The sequence below is a fragment of the Vulpes lagopus genome, chromosome 5 (genome assembly GCF_018345385.1).
Source record: "Vulpes lagopus strain Blue_001 chromosome 5, ASM1834538v1, whole genome shotgun sequence".
Taxonomy (NCBI): domain Eukaryota; kingdom Metazoa; phylum Chordata; class Mammalia; order Carnivora; family Canidae; genus Vulpes; species Vulpes lagopus.
The window spans coordinates 10315358-10341373 of record NC_054828.1 but is presented as its reverse complement, the minus strand read 5'-3'; the positions used below and the strand labels follow the sequence as shown (position 1 = coordinate 10341373).

Genomic DNA, 26016 nt, shown 5'->3' with positions numbered 1-26016 from the left:
ACACTGTATTCAGCCCAAGGGTGGGGCACTTGTGTTGCCAAACCAAACCTGCCCAACATCCTGTTGGGTGGGTAAAAGGGCAGGTGAGGGAAAGACCCAGAAGCTCAGAGGAAGGGAAGGTATTTGTTTGGGGTCATGTGAGTAGCCCATTAAAAAAAAATGGGCACAGATCCCTGAGCCCTATGCCCTCCTTGTCCCACAGCCACGGGCCTGCCCATCCCAGTCGCATGGTCCTACAGGTCACACCTTCTCGGTCACCAGCTTCCAGGCCATCTCTGGGAGCAGGAGGTGGACACAGAATTGGTGGGTTGGGAGACCCTGGGGAGGGGAGGCTCTGGGGAAGGAGGGAGGGAGCATGGAGGGGTGCAGGCCCAGATGAAATCTGGAAGCACATGAGAGACAATAAGCAGAAACAGGGTGATGGGACTCAGAAAGGGGGGAGAGTAAAATGGACAACAGCGGAAACACCAATGGAGAAATGCAGAAAACAGGTGAAGTGGGAGATCAGGTAGGAATACAGAGGCAGAAAAGTCGGGAGCACTCCGAAGGGCACGGGAAGGTAATGGGACAATCAGTGCGGCTCAGAGTGAAAACTGGGGGCCTGAGAGTTGGAGGGGAACAGGGAGGGGCTGACCAAGGAAGTCAGGGATAGACGGGAGACACACAAGGGAGACGGGGGTCCTAAGGAGGGACCCAGGGCCGAAGCTGGCGTCCCTGGGGGGGTCCCAAGTTCCGGATGAGACAGGAGCTGTCACGGATGGGAGTTGGGAGCGCTGAGGGATCAAAGGGCGGAAGCTGCGGGCACTCAGGGGGTCACACAAGGGTCAGTGGAGGACACGACTAACAATCGGGAACACGAGGGAGGCCGGAAGGGGGGTCCGGGTGGAGACCACCGAATCTGGGGCGCCGAGGAGGTTTGGGAAGGGCCCCCCAGGCCCCGCCTCCCCTGCGCCGTCACTCACCTCGCCTTACTCAGCACTTCTACTTCCACCTACTTCCGCAAACAAACGAGCCCGCGGCCACGTGACGGCCCGGCCACCGCCCTCCGCCAATCACCGAAGCCGGTGCCCGGCCGCCGCTGCGGCCCCGCCCCCGCGCCGCGTGGGGGGCGCACGAGGAAGGCGGGGGCGGGGCTCCGCCACGTTTTCTAACTGCCCAATGGAAGGGGCTCTCAGGGCCGAGGGAGGCCGGGCTTCGGGCTGGAGCCAATCCTCCGAGGCGGGGCGCGGCCATGTCTGTGCGGGGCGGAGGGTCCTCGCGCCGGCTCGTTGGCGGACATGTTGATGAGGGGCAGGAGCCGCCGCCTCCCCTGCCTTCCGCCTCCTGAAATGGTCTGAGGCCTGGAGCCTGAGCCTCCCGAAGGACCGCCCGAGAGAGAGAAAAGGGAAAGGAGCCAAGACGCAGGGCGGGGCAGGGAGGGGCCTGCTTTGATTTTGCCGGGGACCCCCCAGATTGAGCAACTAAGAATCTTAATTTTGAATTCTTATTCAAAAGAGCTAATTCTTTTAAATAATTAAAAGATGACTAATTTGAATTTGGCCTCAACTACCAATCATTTATTTATTTATTTTTAAGATTTCATTTATTTATTCATAAGAAACTGAGAGGCAGAGACACAGGCAGAGGGAGATGCAGGCCCCACACAGGGAGCCCGACGACGTGGGACTCGACCCCCGGTCTCCAGGGTCACGCCCTGGGCTGAAGGCGGCGCTAGACCCCTGAGCCACCCGGGCTGCCCACCGATCATCTTTTAGTTCAAATAAAAATCACTGAGGGGACGCCTGGGTGGCTCAGTGGTTGAGCGTCTGCCTTTGGCTTGGGGCGTGGTATGGGGGTCCTGGGATCAAGCCCCACAGCTGTAGAATCATTACAGCTGGGAGCCTGCCTATCCCTCTGCCTGTGTCTCTGCCTCTCTGTGTCGAATGAATGAATGAATATTTTTTAAAAATCACTAAGTACAGTTGTGCTAAGAAAGTGTTCATTGTTATCTGGCAGCCCTACACCAAGCTGACCTCAGGAAGTATCTTAGCACTTTTAGTAGAAATGTGGGCAAATGACTTGGTCTCTGTGAACTCCTCCTTAATAAGGATGTTGTGACCTACAGATAAGTTCCTCTCCCTACCTGCACATGGAGGGATTGCAGCAAATGGTCGTTGTTATGATTAGTAATGCTGAGAAAGGCACACTGGCGACTGACTGGGTTGTAGTGACAGATTTGCTTCTGAGCAGATCGTGTCAACTCCTATTTGTACAGAGCTTGGCCGATTACAAAGTAGTTTGACTTCACATCCATCATCTCTGGAGTGTCCACTCTTGTCTGCATTTTACAGATGAGGAAACTGTTCCTTAAACTGAGATTTGAATTTTGCTCAAGAGTTTCAGCTTTGAGTTGAGAGAACTAGGTAAAAACTCAGACTTCTCACTGAAAATATTCTGCCCTCCACACCCCAAATAAGTGAAGTTAGGACGATGGTTATCAGGGAGCTTGCAAAAGGCCAGGCATTCCTGCCTCTACAGAGTAATCTGACCCAAGAAAACACATAGGTTCAGCGGGCTGAGTCTCATTTTTCAGCAAACACCCTGGTATTCAAAGTGGGTCTGCAAGGCAAGTTTGGCAACGCAGACACACAACTGAATCTGAAAAGCAGAAAAGGCCGAGGGAGGCTGGACCAATTGTTAAAAACCCTCAAAGATCCATGAAAGAAATTTAATCTCAGGGCCTAATGAAGTTGAGTGCCTGCCCCCCCCCCTTAGGTATTTCTGGTGAAAACTGTGAAATGAATGGATAAAGCAAGAAATGAGATATAGGGGATTCTTAGGAAGCACTGAATGAGCAAGCAATGGGAAGGGAGGGGCAAATAAGCAAAATGAGATATACTCTGTTGGGTTTCTGTTGGATTTCTGCATTGGAGCAGTTTGAGTTAAAGAGCTTCTCCTGAGGGGCTGTGCCAGGAACATCTCAGAGGGGCTTGCAGCTACAAACACCTCAGAGCAAAATGTCTGCTTTCTAGGAGCCCAGAATCTGGAGAGTTAGACTAGACCACGTCCCCTCCCTCAGAGTTGGATAGAAATGTGGCTAACTGGGGCACCTGGGTGGCTCAGTCAGTAACTGTCTGACTCTTGGTTTTGACTCAGGTCATGATCTCAGGGTCATGAGACACAGCCCAGTGTTGGCTCGGCGCTCAGCCAGCTGGGCATCTGCTTCAGATTCTCTCTCCCTCTGCCCCTCCTCTGCCCCCACTCTCTCTCTCAAATAAATAAATAAATCTTAAAAAAAAAAAAAAAAAAGGAAATTTAACTAGCCGACATACTAATGGTACGGTTTTATACTCTTACCTTGTTGGAGCCTCACAACAACGCTGAGAAGTAGTACTCTTGTCTTCCACTTTATTGTTGAAGAAACCTATAGGGGGATGCCTGGGTGGCTCAGCGGTTGAGCGCCTGCCTTTCGCTCAGATCATGATCCCAGGGTCGGGGGATGGAGTCCCATGAGTCCTTCGTCAGGCTCCCTGCATGGGGCCTGCTTCTCCCTCTGCCTGTGTCTCTCATGAATAAATAAATACATCTTTAAAAAAGAAAAAAAAGAAAAGAAACCTATCGGTTCTGCAAAGGAAAATAATCCCCAGAGTCACATGTCAATAAAAGGCAGAACCAGGGTGCCTGGGTGCCTCAGCTGGCTAAGCGTCTGCTTTCAGCTCAGGTCATGGTCACAGGGGTCCTGGGAGTGAGGCCCTCCTTGGGCTTCCAGCTCAGCAGGGAGCCTGCTTCTCCTTCTCCCTCTGTCCCTCCCCGTCTCCCCCTGCTGGTGCTCTGGCTCTCTTTGTCTCAAATAAATAAAATCTTTAAAAATAGGGACACCTGGGTGACTCAGTGTCTGCCTTTGGCTCAGGTCATGATCCCAGGATCCTGGGATCCACACAAGGGGAGCCTGCTTCTCCCTCTGCCTATGTCTCTGCCTCTCTCTCTCTCTCTGTGTCTCTCTTTTTTTTTTTTTTTTTAAAGATTTTATTTATTTATTCATGATAGTCACACAGAGAGAGAGGCAGAGACACAGGCAGAGGGAGAAGCAGGCTCCATGCAGGGAGCCCGACGTGGGATTCGATCCCGGGTCTCCAGGATCGCGCCCCGGGGCCAAAGGCAGCCGCCAAACCGCTGCGCCACCCAGGGATCCCTCTGTGTGTGTGTCTCATGAATAAATAAAATCTTTTTTAAAAAATCCTTAAAAATAATAAATAAATAAATAAATAAATGGCAGAACCAGGATTAGGACCTATCTTGCCTTTTCTTTCCTTCTCCATAGAAGGACCCACTATATGCCAAGCAACGTTCTTGGTGCTGAGCAAACTACGGTGAACAAGAGGACAAAAATCCATGCCCGCCTGGCATTTACAGCCTTGAGGAGGAAAGACAGATGACAAACAAGATCAAGTCAAACATAGAGTGTGTTTTTCTAAAGTCTTTGGGTGAAGTGTCATGATGTTAGCATCTGTCTTTTTAACATTTGACAGATGTTAGCATCTGTCAAAACCTTGAGTGGGGAATCAGGGGTTGTATATGTGAGGTGCACTAATCCTTATGTTTTGTGTGTTTGAACACTTTTATAATTAAAAAATTGAGGGAAAAGTATACAGGATGATAGAGGGTGATAAATGCTGTGGAATAAGAGCAGGAGGGAAAGAGGAGGGAGGGGTACAGTTTTAAACAAAGGGGCCAGGGAAAGGCCTCACTGGGAAGGGAGATATTTAAATAAAGGTCTGAGGGAGACCAGGGAGTGAACCTGGGAAAGAGAGTTCCTGATGGAAGGAATGCTATGAGCAAAAGCCCTGAGTCAGGAGTCTCCATAGCTTGTGTCAGGACAAGCAAGGAGACTGGTGCACCAGGAGTAGTGTGAGAGAGCAGGAGCATGGTAGGTGATGAGGTCAACGGAATATCAGGACCTGATGCACATTGCAGATAATTTTTAAACTTTGGCTTTCATTCTGAGGGAAATGGGGAGCCATGGGAGGTTTTTGAACAGAGGGACCTGATTGGGTTTACATGTTAACAGATCATATCTGTTGGGTGAGGAGAGACTGTAAGGGCGAGGCAGAGGCTGGGAGGCCGGTGAGGAAGCTGTTCTAGAAAGCGGGATGAGAGACAATGGTAGGACGCACTATCCCATCTAATCATCACAACTGTAGAATCATTACAGCTGGGCTTTGTGTCATGGGAAAACGTGTACAGTATAGAAGACATTGCAAGAAGGTATTGTTGAACTCTGTCCTGTGGGAAGCTTATGGGATGGCTCCTGAACAGGGGTGGGCACACTAATCCCCCATCATGTGTTCCTGTAAACGAAGTTTTTTTGTTTTTTGGTTTTTTTTATATATATATTTTTTATTTATTCATGAGAGACAGAGAGACGCAGAGACATAGGCAGAGGGAGAAGCAGGCTCCCTGCGGGGAGCCCAATGTGGGTTTCGATCCCAGGACCCTGGATTCACGACCTGAGCCAAAGACAGATGCTTAACCGCTGAGCCACCCATGTGTCCCTATAAACCAAGTTTTATTGGAACACAGCCACAGCATTTGTTCACACGCCTATGTTGTCTACAGTAACAGTATCGAGTAATTGGTACATAAACTATATGGCCTACAATGCCTGATATATTTCTATCTGGTTCTTTACAGAAAAAAATGTACCAACTCCCATTCATAAGTTGAGTTTAAAAGGTTGAATAGAAGTTAGCCTCCTGGATTTGGAAAGTAAAAACATCCCAGGTGGAAAGAACCGTATGGGCAAAAGTCAACATCACAAGATAGTGTGGATCGTCTGGGGAGCTGCAAGAGGTTGAACCCTGCTAGAATCCAGTGTGTGAGCAGGTGACTGGGCAGTGAGCCACAGAGGCCAAGCATGAATATTCTCGAGTGCCAGGCCGAGGATGTAGAACTCATTCTGCAGCCGGTGGGAGCCCAGCAGGGTGAGGAGCAGGGAGCTGACGTGGGGAAAAATCCCCCTGCTGCTGTAGAGACATGAGTGGAGGCACAGAGGCCACCAGGCAGCTGTGTAATGATTACACTGATTATACGGCTTCTGACTTGATGGGGGGCAGCCATAGAGGCTTGTGCCCTCTGGAAGGAAATGAGTGCAGGTGACCTTGGGCTGTGAGGCAGCAGCCACATGTGTTCCCATCCCAAGGAGGAAAGCCAGGCCTGGCCAGCAAAAGCAGGACTTGCCCACTCTGGGGGCCCCTCAGCCCAGCTCAGGGGCTCACAGAACAGACTGTGTCCTGAGGAGAGGTTGGTTCTCAGGGCCTGGGGGCCAGGGAAGCTTTGCCAAGAAGCTAACATGAAGGGCACCTGGGTGGCTCAGTGGTTGAGCATCTGCCTTTGGCTCAGGGCGTGATCCCAGGGTCCTGGGATAGAGTCCTGCATCAGCCAGGACTCTGCCTCTTTCTGTGTGTCTCTCATGAATAAATAAATAAAATCTGTAGAAGAAGAAGGAGAAGGAGGAAGAGGAGGAGGAGGAGGAGGAAGAGGAGGAGGAGGAGGAGGAAGCCTGAACCTGGATTCTGAAGGGTGGTGAGGGTTTGCAGAGGCTGAGCAGAGGGCACTTCAGGCAAAGGTGGGGGACATGTGCCCGCAGCCATGCAGAGTCTAGCCTCTTAGGATGGAGTCTAATGCAGGGTTCTTGGGTGGTCAGAGTGTGTTAGGTCTTCGTCCCTTTCTCCTGGGCCTCTCATCCTCACTTCAGTTTCTCAGCCAGTACCACTGGAGCACCCACTAGGTGCACAGCCTCACTCTCGGTTGGGTAGGGACACAAAAGATATGTCTGCTCCTGTGCTGAGGATTCACAGTTTAATGCAAACTTACCTCAAATACATAGGTGATTGTTTATTGGGAAGAAGCACGGGACAAGAGGCAAATAGGGTTTTCCCAGAGGAATGAGAAAATTACAGGGGATCGTGTTGCAGACCACCAGGCAGGATAGACTAGGGAATGCTGTAGTAATGGAAAACCCCACAATTGCATTGGTCTAACACAAGCTTATGTTTTTGTTCACACTATATGTCCAGCATGGGGAAGGGGAGGGGGTCTGTTTATCAAAGTCACTAGAGGCATCTTGTGAAATTTAGGGTTGTTTGTTTGTTTTAAAGATTTTATTTATTTATCGATCCCGGGTCTCCAGGATCACGCCCCAGAGCTGCCACTTTTATGTTTTTTAAAGATTTTATTTATTTATTCATGAGAGACACACAGAGAGAGGCAGAGACAGAGGCAGAGGGAGAAGTAGGCTCCATGCAGGGAGCCTGACGTGGGACTCGATCCCGGGTCTCCAGGATCACGCCCCAGAGCTGCCACTTTTATGTTTTTTAAAGATTTTATTTATTTATTCATGAGAGACACACAGAGAGAGGCAGAGACAGAGGCAGAGGGAGAAGTAGGCTCCATGCAGGGAGCCTGACGTGGGACTCGATCCCGGGTCTCCAGGATCACGCCCCAGAGCTGCCACTTTTATGTTTTTTAAAGATTTTATTTATTTATTCATGAGAGACACACAGAGAGAGGCAGAGACAGAGGCAGAGGGAGAAGTAGGCTCCATGCAGGGAGCCTGACGTGGGACTCGATCCCGGGTCTCCAGGATCACGCCCCAGAGCTGCCACTTTTATGTTTTTTAAAGATTTTATTTATTTATTCATGAGAGACACACAGAGAGAGGCAGAGACAGAGGCAGAGGGAGAAGTAGGCTCCATGCAGGGAGCCTGACGTGGGACTCGATCCCGGGTCTCCAGGATCACGCCCCAGAGCTGCCACTTTTATGTTTTTTAAAGATTTTATTTATTTATTCATGAGAGACACACAGAGAGAGGCAGAGACAGAGGCAGAGGGAGAAGTAGGCTCCATGCAGGGAGCCTGACGTGGGACTCGATCCCGGGTCTCCAGGATCACGCCCCAGAGCTGCCACTTTTATGTTTTTTAAAGATTTTATTTATTTATTCATGAGAGACACACAGAGAGAGGCAGAGACAGAGGCAGAGGGAGAAGTAGGCTCCATGCAGGGAGCCTGACGTGGGACTCGATCCCGGGTCTCCAGGATCACGCCCCAGAGCTGCCACTTTTATGTTTTTTAAAGATTTTATTTATTTATTCATGAGAGACACACAGAGAGAGGCAGAGACAGAGGCAGAGGGAGAAGTAGGCTCCATGCAGGGAGCCTGACGTGGGACTCGATCCCGGGTCTCCAGGATCACGCCCCAGAGCTGCCACTTTTATGTTTTTTAAAGATTTTATTTATTTATTCATGAGAGACACACAGAGAGAGGCAGAGACAGAGGCAGAGGGAGAAGTAGGCTCCATGCAGGGAGCCTGACGTGGGACTCGATCCCGGGTCTCCAGGATCACGCCCCAGAGCTGCCACTTTTATGTTTTTTAAAGATTTTATTTATTTATTCATGAGAGACACACAGAGAGAGGCAGAGACAGAGGCAGAGGGAGAAGTAGGCTCCATGCAGGGAGCCTGACGTGGGACTCGATCCCGGGTCTCCAGGATCACGCCCCAGAGCTGCCACTTTTATGTTTTTTAAAGATTTTATTTATTTATTTATTTATGAGAGACACACAGAGAGAGGCAGAGACAGAGGCAGAGGGAGAAGTAGGCTCCATGCAGGGAGCCTGACGTGGGACTCGATCCCGGGTCTCCAGGATCACGCCCCAGAGCTGCCACTTTTATGTTTTTTAAAGATTTTATTTATTTATTTTTAAATATCTTATTCATTTATTTGAAAGAGAGAGAAAGAAAGGGCCCAAGCAGGGGAAGGGGCAGAAGGAGAACCAGACTCTGCACTGAGCAGGGAGCCCAGGGCTCGATTTCAGGACCCTGCCGATCAGGACCTGAGCCAAAGGTAGATGCTCAACTGACTGAGCCACCCAGGCACCCCCTTATTTTTCACTTTTTTTTTAAAAAAGGTTTTATTTATTTATTTATTTATTTATTTATTTATGAGAGACACACAGAGAGAGGCAGAGACAGAGGCAGAGGGAGAAGCAGACTCCACGTAGGGAGCCCGATATGGGACTCGATCCTGGACTCCAGGATCACTCCCTGAGCCGAACGCAGACGCTCAACCGCTGAGCCACTCAGGCGTCCCTATCTTTCCACTTCTAATTAATAATTATATTTAGGGCAATACTTTGAAACTATCAAATTTCACATTTCTCATCACATTTTCATATCCATTGATGATTCTTCTTGGAATCCATTGTTACTAGAATGTTTGCCTAATGGTCACTTTCTTACTCTGTCATTCCTTCTACTGCAAGGAGGAGCTTTGTTTTCTTCATTCATTCATTAATATTAGTATGGACCCATTGATTCTTCTCTTATTTAATGAGTTACGATCCATCATTACTGTCATTTATTTTGATATTCAAATTGTCCTAGATTTGTCCAGTGGGAACCCCTCTCATGCCACAGAGCTGCCACTTTTATGTTTTTTAAAGATTTTATTTATTTATTCATGAGAGACACACAGAGAGAGGCAGAGACAGAGGCAGAGGGAGAAGTAGGCTCCATGCAGGGAGCCTGACGTGGGACTCGATCCCGGGTCTCCAGGATCACGCCCCAGAGCTGCCACTTTTATGTTTTTTAAAGATTTTATTTATTTATTCATGAGACATAGGCAGCGGGATAAGCAGACTCCCTGCGGGGAGCCCGATGTGGGACTCAAACCCAGGACCCCAGGATCACGACTGAACCAAAGGCAGACCCTCAACCACTGAGCCACTCAGGTGTCCCTCAAATTTAGGTTTTGGGGGGCAGCCCGGGTGGCTCAGCGGTTTAGCACCGCCTTCAGCCCAGGGCGTGATCCTGGAGACCCAGGATTGAGTCCCATGTCAGGTTCCCTGCATGGAGCCTCCTTCTCCCTCTGCCTGTGCCTCTGCCTCTTTCTCTCTCTCTCTCATGAGTAAATAAATAAAATCTTAAAAAAAAAAAAAAAAAAAAAAACAACTAGGTTTTGAAAAAAATAAAATAAAATAATTTAGGTTTTGGATGAGAGGTTGGATTAGAGGTTGGATGAGAGGTTGGAGGCCAAGGCAGCTGTCCAGGAGAGACATGCAGTGGCTGAAACGGACAATAGGGAAGAGAGAATTAAGATAAGTCAAGGAGCTGAGGGCACAGAGACTTGGTGACTGCCCAGCTGAAGGAATGAGGCAGAGGGATGAGGCAAGGATGGCAGCCCCGCATCTCCCTGGGCGGAAGGTGGCCTCTCCAGCCTATTAGGGAAATGAGGGGAGGTGGCCTCAGGTTGCTTGTGACCCTCATGACCATGCTGGGTTGGACAAGCCAGAGGAAGCACAGAGGGAAGTCCTTGCCAGCCGGGCAGGTGCTCAAGCAGATCTGGCCCACAGACATGACATGCAGACGGGGAGCTGGTGAGAGAGACCTGGGAGTTGTTAGCACTGGGTGGCACCTGAGATCTTGAGGGGAACTGAGGTCCCCTAGGGAGAGGAAGAGGGGGCAAAGGCCAGGGCTTTGAGCTTCACTAATCCCTGAGCTCCAGGGGAAGCATCGATGGAGACTGAAAAGGTAGGAGGGAAGCCCAAGCCTTTGAAGCTGAGAGGAGAGAGCCATAAGGTCAAGTGCTGTCAAAGGACAGGATAGATTGGGAGGGGAAGTGGACCCTGGATTCAGCAGCAAAGAGGTCCCTTCAGGGGATTGTGGGGTCAGAGCCAGACTACAGGACAGGGAGGTGAGGGGGCAGGAGAGCTCAGAGGTGGTGAGGCAGACTGGGGCTGCCAAAGAAAAGGGGAGGCTGGGGGCTGGAGTGATGAAGAGTGACACGTGCAGGCCGAGGGTAGGGGAGGTTGGGGATGGCAGCCACTTGGGGAAATGCTGGTGCTGAGAGAGAAGATGGGAGCTGGAGGGTGGGCTTGAGGGTCTGGGAAGAGGAGAGGTGGCTTTGGGACAGCTTCTGCAGGGGCAGAGGAAGGGAGGTATTGAGGCTAGGCCTCTCAGACAGCCGCCCCATCCTCAAGTGGAAGCAAGGACAAAGCAGTGCCCGTTTTTCTCCCCACTGGACCCAGGACCCTAGGGACCCTAGGACCCTAGTGCAGGCACATCTTCTAAGAGGGAAGAAGAGGGGCAGCCTGGGTGGCTCAGCAGTTTAGCGCCGCCTTCAGTCCAGGGCCTGATCCTGGAGACCTGGGATCGAGTCCCATGTCGGGCTCCCTGCATGGAGCCTGCTTCTCCCTCTGCCTCTGTCTCTGTGTGTCTCTCAGGAATAAATACATAAAATCTTTTTTTTTAAATTGCAGGAATGACAGAATTTCTGTATGTTCTTCACCCAGACTCCCCAATTGTTAACACTTAATCACATTATCTTTATAATATCCTTTCTCTCTTGTTCCGAACCATTTGAAAATAAATTGCAGACATGATGCCCCTTTACCTTTACATATTCTAACATGTGCTACCTAAAATCAAGGACACTCTCTTACCTGACCACAGGAAAACTACCCAAACCAGAAAATTAACATTAATTAAGAGTGTGTTAGCTGGTCTACAGGCCTCATTGGGGCTTCACCAACTACCTTCATAATGTCCTTCATACCAACAGAAAATCCTCCATCCCACACTGCATTCAGTGGTCGTGTCTCCTCTAATCTGGAACAATCTCCTGACTTTTTCAAGATCTTGTATTTATTTATTTATTTTTAAATATCTTATTCATTTATTTGAAAGAGAGAGAAAGAAAGGGCCCAAGCAGGGGAAGGGGCAGAAGGAGAACCAGACTCTGCACTGAGCAGGGAGCCCAGGGCTCGATTTCAGGACCCTGCGATCAGGACCTGAGCCAAAGGTAGATGCTCAACTGACTGAGCCACCCAGGCACCCCCTTATTTTTCACTTTTTTTTAAAAAAGGTTTTATTTATTTATTCATGAGAGACACACAGAGAGAGGCAGAGACAGAGGCAGAGGGAGAAGCAGACTCCACGTAGGGAGCCCGATATGGGACTCGATCCTGGGACTCCAGGATCACTCCCTGAGCCGAACGCAGACGCTCAACCGCTGAGCCACTCAGGCGTCCCTATCTTTCCACTTCTAATTAATAATTATATTTAGGGCAATACTTTGAAACTATCAAATTTCACATTTCTCATCACATTTTCATATCCATTGATGATTCTTCTTGGAATCCATTGTTACTAGAATGTTTGCCTAATGGTCACTTTCTTACTCTGTCATTCCTTCTACTGCAAGGAGGAGCTTTGTTTTCTTCATTCATTCATTAATATTAGTATGGACCCATTGATTCTTCTCTTATTTAATGAGTTACGATCCATCATTACTGTCATTTATTTTGATATTCAAATTGTCCTAGATTTGTCCAGTGGGAACCCCCTCTCATGCCACAGAGCTGCCACTTTTATGTTTTTTAAAGATTTTATTTATTTATTCGTGAGAGACACACACACACACAGAGGCATAGACACAGGCAGAGGGAGAAGTAGGCTCCATGCAGGGAGCCTGACGTGGGACTCGATCCCGGGTCTCCAGGATCACGCCCCAGAGCTGCCACTTTTAATATGACATTGCACTATGTCCCTTGACCTTGACCAGAAAGGAAGCCATGTCTGAGGGCAAGCAGTCTCTGCTGAGTGGGTACTGAAGTGCTGATGCCCTGGCGTGGGCAGGGTGGGGATGAGAGAAAGGATTTAGGCAGCATGGTGTCCAGAGGTGTTGTGCAGGTCACTGGGGATTCATTCACTAGTTGGGCACCTACTATGATCTGGGCTCTTAGGAAGCTCATAGAAAATGATGGGAAAGGGGGGACGAGTAGAAAGACCAACAATCACAATTGTGTAGTTTCTAAAATCAAGAACTTCTGTAACCCAAGAGGTACTATAAGTGGCTCTATGAGAGATATATAACTGTAGGGCAAGTGGGCAGTTGGGGGGAAGGGGGTTGTTTGAGTGTTAGACAAATTTGCAAGTTCGGTCACTTGGGAAGCTAGTGGGCCAATCTGCAGATGAAACCCAAGGCCTTCAGGAGGTAAGAGAGAGGTGTCACCATAATCCCAGGTAGACCTAGGTCTAGAGGCAGGAAGGTATAACAAGGGCTCTGAAATAAAATTCTATTATATCGAGGGATGGGGGTGCCTTTCCAGTGACCACGGCTCCACACGAAGACCTCCTAGTTGTGGGGTCCTATGCCCTACACAGTACAATAAAGTAGGTACTAGAAAATCAGTTTCACAGAAGATATGGCTGCTGGAGTAACAGACACTTCAGACGATGAAAACAGCATGAACAAGGGAGGATGCAATACTCACCCGTCTTGCCCTCAAAGCTGTTCCTTTTGAGTGGATCTCCAGGCACCGAATGTAACCCTCACATTTATGCTGGAAGCCCCTACCTTGGGCACAGCCCCAAACATCTGGACCAGGAATCATTTGGGTCTGGATTCAAATTCTAGTTCTTGTACTTCCCAGCTGGGTGACTTTGGAAAGTCACTTGACCTCTCTGAGCCTCCACTCATGTATTTCCTCAACATGCACTCAGTGAGGGCTCATGAGGGGCTGAGCACTGTCCCGGGCACAGAACACGCTGTGGTGAACAAGGCAGATGAGAAACTTATATTCTGATTGGGTAAGACAGACATTAAATAGGGACGCCTGGGTGGCTCAGTGGTTGAGCCTCTTACCTTCAGCTCAGGTCGTGATCCTGGGGTCCTGGGATCCAATCCCGCATCACGGTCCCCGCAGGGAGCCAGCTTCTCCCTTTGCCTATGTCTCTGCCTCTCTCTCTCTGTCTCTCATGAATAAATCAAATCTTAAAAAAATAGTAAGCAAATATATAAGCAAGGTAACACCTTATGGAGACAGTAAGGTAATATAAAAACATTTCAGAAGTGGGGGCTCTTTTGGCCAGAGCAGCCAGGAAAGGCCTCTCTGAGGTAACGACCTCTAAGCTAACCCGAGAGATGAGAAAGCCTGGCAGTGAACAGAGGAGGACATAGCTAGTGCAAAGGACCTGTGGTAGGAAAAAACTAGGTGTGTTTGAAAAACAGTAGGAAGGGCAGTGTGGCTGAAGGGTAGTGGGTGAGGGGAGGATGGAAGGAGGTAAGGCTGCAGAATTGGGTAGAGGCCAGATGGCTTAGGGCCCTATAGACCAGAAGGAGGAGTATAGTCTATATTCTCAATGCAAATGGAAGCTATTGAGGGTGTTAAGCCAGAGAGTGTGAGTGTGTGAAACGGTCTGATCCTTGTTTTAAGAACCTTGTCGGGTGTGTGATGAAAGCCTTTAGGGGCAAAGTGGGGAGGCTGTCAGGAGGCTTGCTGCTGTTCTCCAGGTGAATTGATGGTGCCCGGCCCAGGGGCCAGGATTGGGGGGTGGGAAGGAGGGTCAGATGCTGGACCGCGTTGGAGGTGGAGCCAGCCTGACCTACGGGGATGAAGGCAGAAAGAGCAATGGGCTTGAACAACTGAAAGTGGGGAGTCTGCGGGTACCGGGAGCTGGGGCAGGGTGGGTCGAGAGCTGGATGTCTGCCGTCCTCATCTGGCACCCAGGTGGAGGTGCAGAGTGGGCAGTCCAGGACTCAGCGCTCCCTGGAGATCATGGGTGGCATTTAAAACCACGGGACTGCATGAGATCATCGAGGCGGAGGGTGTAGGTTGAAAGAAGAGGCGCGGGGCTGTCGACTGCAAAACGAGACAAATGACACCTCCGCCCACGTGGCTCTCGCGAGGCGTCACGTGAACGCACCCGGCCGGGGCTCTCACGCGGGTGGAGGAGCCCCACCCGGCCGCGCGGAGGCCCGGGGTTGGGGCCTTATGTGGGCGGGGCCGGCTGGGGGCGGGGCCGAGGGCCGGGAGGCCGCTCGGGGGCCGGAGGGGCCGCCGGGCGGTGACGTCACCGCATGACTGGGTTTTTATGAATGAAAGGAATCCTGTGAGTGAGTAATTCCGGGAAGCTCGCCTTACAACTCCGCGCCGCCCCCCGCGCCGCCCGCCCCACAACAAAACTCGGCGCGGCGCTCTCGGGAGCCCGGCTCGGAGCGACCCGCGGTCGGGACCGGAGGGAGCCAGGACCAGGGCGCCGGGCGGGACAGCCAGCCCGGACGGCGGCGGCGGGGCCAGGCGGAGCGGGCCGAGAGGCGGGTGAGGGAAGGGCTCCGAGGCGGGGACGGGCGCGCGGAAGCCGGGGCGCAGGGCCGGGGGCCCGGGATCGTGCCCGGGATCGTGCCCGGGGCCCGCGGGGGAGGGGGCGCGGACGCCGGGTGGCGGGGCGCGGGGCGCGGGGCGCGGCGGAGCGCGGCAGGACGGGGCAGCGCAGGCCGGCGAGCGGCGGCGTCCGCCCAGGCGGGGCCGGGGGCGGCGTGCGCACGTACGTGACTCGGCGAGAGCAGTGGCTGGACGCCCGCCCGCGGGCCGTGCGTGCGCGGTTTGTTTACCTCCGAGGGCGGGGGCGGGGGCGGGCGTGTGTGTCTGTTCCCCGCCGGGCCCTCGGATCTTACCCGGTGCGTGAGTGAGACAGAGGCGGGGGGGTGCGTGTGCGTGTGTGTCCGCCCGCCCACGCGCTCCCGGGGCCGAAGACCCCCCTGCGGCCTGCGTGCCAGCCGTGTGCCCCTCGGAAAGAGCGTCCCCACATGAATAAACGCAGAACAGGGACTCGATCGACGGAAGTGGCCAGCTCCCTGGTCACACGGGGGGACGGGAACTCTCCCTTGGGCTGTCCCCTTCCGACCAGTCCGCAGCCGGGCCCTTCTGTCTACGGAGTTTCCCAGGGACACGGCCATGTGACTGCCGTGCTTGTCCCTGGCCCTGAGCGGGCGCCTGCAGCCACAGGGTGGGGCAAAGTATCAAAGGCCCCACCCGGCTGGACTGAGGGGTGAGAGAGGGCCGGCCCTGGCCTCAGCACCCCGATGGGGCTGGCAACAAAATAGGCTGGTGCCTCTGTCCTGGTCCCCAGGTTTTCCAGCACGGGGTGGGGGTGGGGGTCCATCCCCTCCCTCTCAGGAGGAAGAAGGACCAGAAAACCCAAGGCAAAGGTGGCAAGTCAGAAGGAATCCCTGGCCTCCTCTCTCTGGTGGCCACTCTGGCTGGTCCTGGTTCTGGAGGTTGTACCTGCTGGGTTGGGGAGGGTGAGACCGGGAGGTTGGGGTGGAGCTGGTTTCTGCTTTCCTGGTAGTTTCAGTTCACAGGTGGGATTAGTCAGACCTATTGATGGTTGGACCTGAGGAGCTAGTTGAAGGCCTGGGCCAGCCCTAGGACCCAGAGTCCTCACCCTGGGCTGGGCATGGTCCACAGGCAGGTGGCAACAGGTGGTCTTGGTCCATGAAGGGTTAAGATGTGAGAGGCAGGGCCCTGACCTAGCTCCTCTCCCCAAGAGCCCACTGACATTCAGGGTTGGGGTTCCTTGGTCCTCTTCTGCCCTCCTCCTACCCTCAGAGCTTGGTGGGGGGCAGTAATTGACTTTGCTGGGGGGAGGAACCAGACGATCTTTTAACCTCAAGCCTTTGAGCCCTGGTGAGCTCTGGTACCACAGCTGGGAATCAGTGTCTCCATCTGCAGCAGGAACTAGACAATATTTGGGGTGGCAGGATGGGTGTTGAATGGAGAGGTATGGCAGCCTCTGCACACCAGCTATTTTCCAGGGGACCTATGTGAGAGAAAGAGGAGCCAACAGCCCCAGGCTGGAGCCAGGAATGTCCTGGAGTATAGGGTTTGAGTAAGGGAGGTAGCAGCCAGGAGCACAGGAACCAGGCAGGCCCATCCTTCAGGGCTGGACAGGAAACGTCCCCCAGTAGGGCAGGGGGTCAGGGGACAAGGGGAAGTGGCTGGTTGGCTGGAAAGCTAGCACTGAAAGTTTTGACCTTCCATTAAATCACCTCTGGGCCTTCCCCGGGTCTGGGACCCAGCATGGGACAGCCTTCCTCAGTCCTGACACTTCTGGCCTGCGTTGCCATCTGCCGTGGGTCAGGTGCTGGGGATGAGATGGTGAAGAAACCAGATCCAGAGCCTGCCCTCTGGGAGCAGGGAAACAAAGTTGAAGAAGAGCTACCAAACTAAAAGCAAAACCACAGCTGAGATGGGTAGTATGAGGAGAAGACATTGATTTGAAGTATGTCACGGGGCTCTAACTTAGCCAGGACCATCAAGGGAGGCTTCTCTGAGGAGGTGACCAGTGAGTTGGATTGCCAGATGGAGTGATGGTCATCTATGGAGCCCCTACAGGCAGGGGTTGTGATTCCTCTTTTGGCCTTTGGGACCCAGCAACAAGTCTGGGCAGAGTAGGTGCCTCTTGGAAGTTTGCTGATTAAATGAATGAATGAGCACCAGATCCATGTCCTGGAAAAATTCCACAGCACTTGGAGAAAAAGGCCTGGGAACCTCCAGGGAAGCAGAAAGTCCGAACAGGCTATAGGATTTCTTGAAGCAGTCTCTCAAAAGTGAGCAGATCCTTCAGAACCCACATACCATCCTCTCTCTCTCTCTCTCTCTCTCTCTCTCTGACACACACACACACACACACACACACACACACTCCTTGTGGGAAATGTACTAGGATGGTAGTGTTTCCTGTCTGTTCCTTCATTGTTAGCATGAGGCTCCTGGGAGAGAGTGGGGAGACAACACAGTGGAGACCTGGGGGACCCACAGCATGGGCTGGAGGGGAGGCTGGCATTGCAGGGTTTTGAAATGGGCGGAGCATGAGCAGGTGTGTAGGTTTGTGTCAGCTGTCAGCAGTGCTCCCTCTGACAGCTCTTAGGAGAGGACAGATGGCAGGGCCGGTGGTGGAGGCCGGCAAGGCTGGAGGCCGGCAAGGCTGGAGGCCAATGAGGAGCCGGCTGTGGTCATAGCTCAGCCGAAGGGGGAAGTGGTCCCTGGCTGTGCAGGTGGCGCAGAGGGATGGTCAAGGCTGACGGTCTCAGTTTGTGCTCCCAGGAACTGGGAGGAGGCATGTGGCTTAGTGTGGCCTCCGTCCTGGGCTGCTTCCCAGGTGAGTGGCGTGACTCTGGACTCCCCTGTTGATCAATCAGGGCGTTACCTCCTAGGGCTGTCAAGAGGACCAGGGTGATGTTGGTGGAAAGGGGGGCCAGATGCAGCCCTGGGTCCTGTATGGGCATTCAGAATTCCTCCCGATTTGGGGGGAGGCAGCCGTTTCCCTGCCTCCGGGAAGCCTCCACTCTGTTGGTGGTCTCAGAGCTCCATTCTGGACCAGAATCTGACACTCAGAACTCCAAAGTAACCAGTGCTGGAGGGTACTATGGGCTCAGTGGAGGTTTGGCATGTTGGGAAACTGAGACCCAGAGGGGAGTGATAGATGGGAAGTTGTGTGGTGCGAGTGGGTGGCAGACCCAGAGCTAGAATGCAAGGCCCCTGCTTCCCTGCGGTGCTGGGTTCTCCCAGCTTTGCTCCCCTTCCAGCAGGGAGGAGGCTCCACCAGTGCTGGCTGCCAAGGCCCAGGAAAACACATTTTTTCCCTCTGTCCTCACAGAGGAAGCAGAATGGCTCAGCAGCCAGAGAGGAGCCCATGCCAGTGGGTGGGCCGTCTGCAGGATGTCTCTGGAGTAGACGAGGGGCCAGGGAGGGGCTGGCAGAAGGGCTGGTGGCACTCACTGATCTAGGCAGCTGTCAGTCCCTGAGAGCAAGCTCATTCCCCGGGCCTCCCAAAGAATATAGGGAACCTGCAGACCTTGGAGGTCAAGTCTGCTGACCTCAAAGGGAAGAAGAGAAAAAATTGGGGCATGTGGGGGAGAGGGCTGCCGCTGAAGAAAGGTCCCCGAGCTGGGGGTCAGGACCCTGGGGTTCCAGCCCATCACTGCCACCAAACAGTTGCTTGGTTGCCTCAGTTATAGAACAAAGGGGTTGGACCACCCATGAGCAAACAGGGGTTCTTTGGCTGACATTCAGCATTTGCTTGAAGGCTGAGGCTACAACAGGAGGAGAAGAGGGAAGAACAGGATCAAAGCATCCCTAGGAACCGAAAATACTTAGAATCCCAGTCAGCTGAGTGGATGGGAACTTCGGCCCTTACATAGAATAGGGGATGTCCAACAGCTTCGGCCTCTAGGGCCGACTGTGCAGGGTTGTGTGGAGTCCAAGGCTGCGTGCTCAGTGCTCAGGGCAGTGCTGTGATTGATTAGTGATGCCTGCAGAGACCAGGCCTGCGGGGATGGGGCCTGCAGGGATGGGGCCTGCAGGGATGGGGCAGTAAGCCAGCCACCTGCCACTCCTGCCCTTGTCTGAGTCTCTTGTGTTTTACATATTTACACTATTATGATCGTCCCCACTATACAAGCAAAGAAACCAAGGTCTCAGGAGAGGGGAAAGGACCTGGCTGAGAGTGAGGCCATGCCTCGGAGGTTCTGTGTTGGGCACAGCACCCTGTACTCAGCACCCAGCACCCGATAGGCTCAGTTAACCTGCTACCTCTTTCCTATCAGGCCCCTCTGTGTGGCCCAGTCTGCCTCTGTGGGTCACCTAACGCCCCAGCTCCCTGACAGCAGGCACAGGGGCCTGAGTATTTGTATGGCATATTTATGTCTCAGGCAGACCTGACACACACCCTGGGCGTATCGGAGCTGGTAAGTCCAGCCTCCTCTGTACAGAGGTGGGGAAACAGGGCCTCCAGGAACTGAGAGGAGGCATGTGGCTTAGTGTGGCCTCCGTCCTGGGCTGCTTCCCAGGTGAGTGGCGTAACTCTGGACTCGCCTGTTGACCTCTCTGGGCGTTACCTCCTAGGGCTGTCAAGAGGACCAGGGTGACACTGGTGGGAAGAGGGGCCAGATGCAGCCCCGGGTCCTGTATAGGCATTCACAATTCCTCCCGATTTGGGGAGAGGCAGCCAGCCCTCCCCAGCCAGCCGTTTCCCTGCTGTGTGACCTCAGGCAAAGGATGCCCCTCTGTGGTCTCCACTTCCTCCTTGGCTAAGTGAGGAGGCAGGGCCAGCTGCTCTCCAGGGGCCTTTCCTGTGTTACCCCAGCCAGCCAGGAGATGCTGAGTCAGAGCCAGGTCCCAGCGAGCGCCCCAGGCCGACCCCTCCTGGACAGGCTCAGCAATTCTAAGAACCCCCAGGTGCTCACTGGCCTCTACAGTTGGCCCCACTTGTTTCCTCCCAAACCCCGCTTGGCAGGTGGTGTTCTGATCCTGCAGCTGGAAGAGTGGAGAGCCAGAGAGGCTGAGCGCCTTGCTCAAGGTCACAAGCCCAGGCTTTCCTTGCTTCTCATACCCCACGGGGGGGGGGGGGGGGGGGCAAGCATTGGAGGATGGAACCCCCTGTGCTCCCTTCCCATGTTCCCGGTGTCTGTGTCCTAGCATTGCCATGCAGGAGCGAGGGAGCAGATGGAAAGGAGGAAGCACTAGAGAGGGGCTGGAGGGTTTTCTCCTTGACGGTATTCATCTGGGCTTGGGCTTAGCACTCAGTTCAGACCCTGATGAGCAGGGTCATGGTGTCAGAGACCACCCCCCCATCTCACCACAGTGCCGGCTCCCTGCCCAGCCCTGTGCTGGTGTTCTCAGCACCCACAACTGCCTCGGCCTGGCTCCTGCTGCAGAGCTCCCTGTCTTGGGGGGAGACAATAAGGAAACAGGCCATTACAGGACAGGGGAGAAGTGCCAGGGTGGGCGGCACCTAAGAAATTCTCTGGCTCAGGGAGGGCTTCCTGGAAGAGGAGTTTTGTATGCCCAGGGCAGGAGGATGAATTAGCAATCTGCCAGATAAAGTCAGGGGAGAAGTGTCACAGGGTGTGGAGTTGCCCAAAGGCAATAATACAGTGTGGGAGAGAGGAAGTGAAATTCTGTGCAGCAGAGGTGCCAAAGGGAGGTGGGGAGGTGGGTAGTGACAGCAAAGGAGCCTGAGGTGACGCACGGTGGGCCTGGATTCTGTCTGTCCCAGGGCGAGTAAGGAGCCACGGAAGGTTTTCATCTGGTGGTGACATGGTGAGAGTCACATGGTGAAAAGACCCTCCGGTTGCTGTGTGGAGGAATGGAGGCCAGCAGGGGAACATTCTAGGCCCTCCCTGGGTGTGTGTGGGGGAGAGGAAGGCGACCTTTTAAGAGGACTGTATTGAAGGGTAGGATTGGTGGGGGTGGTGTATGAGGGTCTCCACGTAGCGTCTGTGAAAGGCCAGGGTCCTGACTTGGGATTTTCTGGGCCTCGGTGACACCACAAAGGTGATACCACAAGCTTGGGTGACCTTCCCAGCCCAGGGGCCATAGTGGCTGCCTCTATCAGGATCCTTTCAAGTGCCACTGTCCCCCTCCTGTCCCTCTCCTTGCTTCCCTCGGGTGTCAGACCCCCTGGCTGTGGGTGCCCAGAGGCGCTGGGGGACTCCAGAGAAGCCTGGGGCTGTCTGCATCTCCGCCTGAGTCACACTGAGAATTCAACAACCATTACCTGAGCATCTGCTATGGGCCGGGCTGTGGGCACTGGGGATGCTTCAGAGGACGAGGCCAAATCTCTGCTGCCATGGAGCTGGCACTGAATGAGTATGTGCCATGGATAATTAAGAATACGTTCAGTGGAAAGTACTATAGAGAAACATGAGGTAGGGAAGGGAGATGGGGGAGAGAGAGAGTGTGTGTATGTGTACCAGGGGCTGAGAATCCTAAACTGAGTGAGAACATGAGATTTGAAAAGGTGAGGAAAGAAGCTTTGTAGCCATCTAGGGAAAGAGAAAGCCAGGCCCAGGGAACAGCCAGTGCAAAGGCCCTGGGGAGGGGAGTCCCACAGTGAGTTCCAGGGATACTGGGGCCTGCGGGAATGTGGCAGAGGCTGAGCTGAGGCTGTGAGGCCCCGCAGAAAGCTCAAGAAACCAGGGTTTGGACCCCATTTGCCCCAGCTGTGCTCTATCAAACCGGGTATTGCTAATGAGATCGAGAGGATGCTGCATCTCAGGCCACAGGGCATCTTCCCGCCCTGTCCCCTTTGCTCCTCACCACCACACCTCCCCATGGGGGCTATCAGATCAGGAAACCCAGGCTAACAATGAATGGGGGAGAAGATCAGATCTGCTGGGTACAGACAGGACTGCTGCTTTAAAGGGGCAGCAGGGGGACAGTCCCCTCCCCAGCCCCAAGCTATGGCCACTGGCCTCTACAATGCACCCTCCATGTCTCCCCAGTGCCAAGGTCTGGCATATAGTAAATGCTCAATAAATACTTATTGAAAGGACATGGAACTTTCAGGACTGTAGGGAGACCCTGAGGGCCACTGGGCCCCTCATCAGTTTAGGCAGGGCTGCCCTGTCTGCCCAGGGCAGTGGGGAATTAGTGCTGGGCAGGGGAAGCTTTCCCAAGACAGATTTGGGTGAGGGAGGCTTGGAGGGGACTGGTTATGTTTTATTTTGATGGGGTGTAGGTTGGACTCTGAAAAGTCATTGGCTAGCTCTACACCCAGCATGAGGCTCAATCATGACCCTGAGATCTAGAGTCCCACACTCTATCAACTGAGCCAGCCAGTTGCCCCAAATATGGTTTGCATACTTTGCTGTACATAGGCTATACTTTAGTGAAAAGCTAAAAAAAAAATCAAATAGGCATCTCTGCACCCCATGTGGAAGAATGGCTGGGGAGGGGCATCTGTTCCTTTGGTGCATACTTATTGAGCATCTCCTGTGTGCCAGGCACTGACTTAGGCACACTGATGCCGTAGTAGAATAGGCAAGGCCTCAGCCCTCAGGAGTTTGCATTTTGGTGGAGGAGAGGTGGGATGGAGGCAGATAACCAGGTAACCAAACAAAATAATTACAGAAGGGCTGACTGTTATGAGGGTTAGCAAATAGGATGATGTGATATGACACAGGAGGTGTTTAGCCAGGACAGTTAGACCACTTTGAAGAAATGACTTTGGGCAAAGCCCTAAAGGATGAAGAGTCATGGTGGGGAGATGAAAAGGAAGAGAACAGGAAAGACAGCAGCAAGTGCAAAGGCCCCGAGGCTGGAATGAACCCTTCAAGGGGACCACTGTGGCTGGACCACTGGGACAGAGAAAGGTGGTATGTTGGGAGTTTCATAGCAGCAGAGGCCTTGAATGCTTTAGTAGCAAATTTGGGTTTTATTCTAAGTAAAAAAGAAAGTGACCTCTGTCTCCTCTCTCTTCTAGGTCTCAGCCCAGAGGGCACCTTCTGCAAATATGTCCGTGGATCCCTTATCCAGCAAAGCCCTGAAGGTGAGGAGGCTGCCTCTGTTGTCCCTGTCCTCCCCCTCCCTCCTTCCCTGCCTGCCTGGGCCAAAGGGCATCCCAGCTTACCCTTCAGTTACTGGAATCCTCAAGCGTGGCTCAGCAAGCTGCAGGTGTTCATGAGCCCCAGGAAGGCCCCTGGGCTGGAAACCAAGAGGCCTGGGCTCTGGTCACAGGCTCTGTTCCTTCCCCCTCTGTCCCCACCCCGGGGGGAGGGGGCAGGTCGCTTCCCTCTCTGGGCCGATTTCCCCATTGGAACAGTGCTCACTGGGCTGCAGGACTTCAAAGTGCTTTCTGGGCCGGGTTTCTCTGGCTGAGTCCAGGCTGGGACACTGGGTGAGAATTTGGACCCAACCCTGGAGTGGTGGTTCCTTTTGTGTTTGTATCCTGGTTTGGCCCAGTTTCCCCTTTCTGGATTCTTTGCCCCCGTTTGGGGTCTTGGAGCCAATCCAGCCACCACGGCAAAGGCCTATGGTGGTGAAGGGGGTGGAGGGGTTGCTGTCGTCCCCAGCACCTGCTGGGCGCTGGCCCCGGGTCTTGGCACCCCCCCCCCCCCGCCCCGCAGGGTGCGACCCTGGGATCTCCAATTCCCCCATGCGCCCGCCATGCTGCCCCCAGATCAAGCGTGAGCTGAGCGAGAACACGCCGCACCTGTCGGACGAGGCGCTGATGGGGCTGTCGGTGCGCGAGCTGAACCGGCACCTGCGCGGGCTCTCGGCCGAGGAGGTGACGCGGCTCAAGCAGCGGCGCCGCACCCTCAAGAACCGCGGCTACGCGGCCAGCTGCCGCGTGAAGCGCGTGTGCCAGAAGGAGGAGCTGCAGAAGCAGAAGTCTGAGCTGGAGCGCGAGGTGGACAAGCTGGCGCGCGAGAACGCAGCCATGCGCCTGGAGCTCGACGCGCTGCGCGGCAAGTGCGAGGCGCTGCAGGGCTTCGCGCGCTCCGTGGCCGCCCGCGGGCCCGCAGCCCTCGTGGCGCCCGCGAGCGTCATCACCATCGTCAAGTCGGCCCCCGGGCCGGGTTCGGGCCCCGCCCCTGCCCCCGGGCCCGGCCCCGCCCCCGCGGCCTGCTCCTAGTGCCCGCCCGGCCCCGCCCCGTCTCCAAGCCACGCCCCTCCGAATCGCCCCCCCCCCCCCGCCCCCGCTTCCTTCCCAAAGTGCCTAAGCGTGGTCTCTGTTCCCCAGGTGTCATTTCTCTGCAGCCACCGGCCCCTGTGTTGAGCACCTGTTCCCTCCCGAGCCTGCTGTCTTCCTCGTTGTGGCCCCTATAACTGGGACCTAGTAGGTGGCCCTGGAGTGGGACAACTTTGATGAGAATGGTAGGGTGGGGTTGGAGTCTGGGGTTTCTTTCGGCTGGAAGTCCAGCAGTCTTAGACTGGGAGGATGGGAGGATGGGATACAGAGCGGATTAGAGAAGGGCTGCCCGGGAGGAGGGCCACCCCTCATTTTGTAAACTGTTTGCTCAGATCGCGCCATAGCCCCTCGTATCTTCCCAGATTCAGGACCAAATTTGGCTCTACGTGTGTCTCCTGGGGCTAGGAAGCTAATGCTCCCATCTCTGCTTTGGGCCCTGGGGTGCCTGGCCTTCCAAAGCTGGGAGAAGCATCAGAAATCACCTAGTGAAAGCCAGTTAACAGAAGGGGAAACAGGTCTCCAGCAGACATGCCAGTGCCCAAGGCCTTCTATGGTTAGTGGTTGGGCTGGAAAAGTCAGGTCTCCTTACCCTGCCCTGAGAGATTCCAACCGGATGACCCAGCCCCGAGATTCCAGGGGATCCAGCAGGAGGATCCAGCTAGGGTTGCCAGGGGGATTATGGACATGGACTGGAAAGGATGATGGGAGGGCCTCCCTGGCCCAGGAGCAGTTTCTGTGAGTTAGGGGAAGAGAAGTAGAGGGCCTGAGAAGGTGATCCAGATGGAAGAGATGGAAGGAGCTGGCCAAAGAGAAAGGGGACCAAGGAGGTGACCATCCACTGTGGCAGGTGGGAAGATAAGAAGATAGGTCCTGAGGTCTTGCAGCCAGGGGTGGGGGTCCCACCAGAAGGGAAGGATCCCACCCCTCCCCCTGGGAGTGCCCACTGTGGCTTGGGGGCTGGCCACTGCCACTGATTGCCATTCTCCTGGGAAGCCCAGCCCTGGCCTCTTCCCCCACCCTGTATACAGCTGTTTATTTATTGCACCGAATCTAAGTTATTCTCCCCAGCCAGAAACCTAGCACCCACTCCCTGGGAGAAGTGGTGTATGGCCCTGTGCTGGACTTTATATTTTATATCTGCAAATAAATCACATTTTATCTTATATTTAGGGAAAGCCGGATGGCAACAACCAAAAAAATGTTGAAAAAAATATTTGCCCGGCCCCCAGATTTTATTTATTTTCTGACTTACAGTAAGCGAGTTATCCGCCTTCTGTATTTTGTAGACTTTCTGAATAAAGTCAAGTTCTCTTTTTCCACAGTGAATAAGTGTTAAGTCCCTGGGCTGTGGTTTTTTTTGGGGGTGGGATAGGTTCTGAATGAGGAGACCCGCTTTCAACCCCAGGCAGGACCCCCTGCCGGAGGGGAGGGCTAGCCCCAATTTGCAAATGAAGAAACTGTGCCATTGGCCCTCACTAGCTCTTGCTGGGGCGGGGGTGGTGGTGTTTGGATGGTGGGGTGGTGCTAAAACCTCCGTTCTTCCTCCATCTGGTTGCCTGGAGCCTTCCAGGGGAAGACAAAGCCAGGACCATGAAATGTAGGGTTAAATCCCTGGCATCCCTTCAGTGAATAAACAGTCCCGCCCAGAGGAAAATTCTCGGATTTAAGAGTAATCTTTCCAGCACTTTCCCACCGAGGCCTGATTTTCTACAGCCAAGAAG

The 26016-nt window shown here is 53.6% G+C and overlaps 2 protein-coding genes across 7 annotated transcripts in view; one reads left to right on the top strand and one right to left on the bottom strand.

Moving 5' to 3' along the window:
* Nucleotides 1-1081, bottom strand: part of PLA2G6 (phospholipase A2 group VI) — a 59851-nt gene extending 58770 nt beyond the window's left edge. For 2 of the 5 annotated variants that reach the window (XM_041756060.1, XM_041756065.1), the window contains exon 1: nt 963-1080. The gene's annotated coding sequence lies outside the window, so the exon portion shown is untranslated. Of the gene's footprint in view, nt 1-962 lie in introns of all 5 variants that reach the window. The other 3 variants (XM_041756061.1, XM_041756064.1, XM_041756062.1) reach the window with 3 other exon arrangements.
* Nucleotides 1082-14828: 13747 nt separating this feature from the next.
* On the top strand, nt 14829-25621 carry MAFF (MAF bZIP transcription factor F). 2 transcript variants are annotated; one of them, XM_041757376.1, is made up of 3 exons: nt 14829-14929; nt 23087-23152; nt 23783-25621. In XM_041757376.1, exons 1-3 carry the CDS (start codon nt 14912-14914, stop codon nt 24236-24238), a joined length of 540 nt encoding a protein of 179 aa, XP_041613310.1. In that variant the 5' UTR covers nt 14829-14911; the 3' UTR covers nt 24239-25621. The 2 variants fall into 2 exon arrangements, with proteins under 2 accessions (XP_041613310.1, XP_041613311.1); XM_041757377.1 differs by lacking the exon at nt 14829-14929 and adding an exon at nt 14936-15138.
* The last annotated feature ends 395 nt before the right edge of the window (nt 25622-26016 follow it).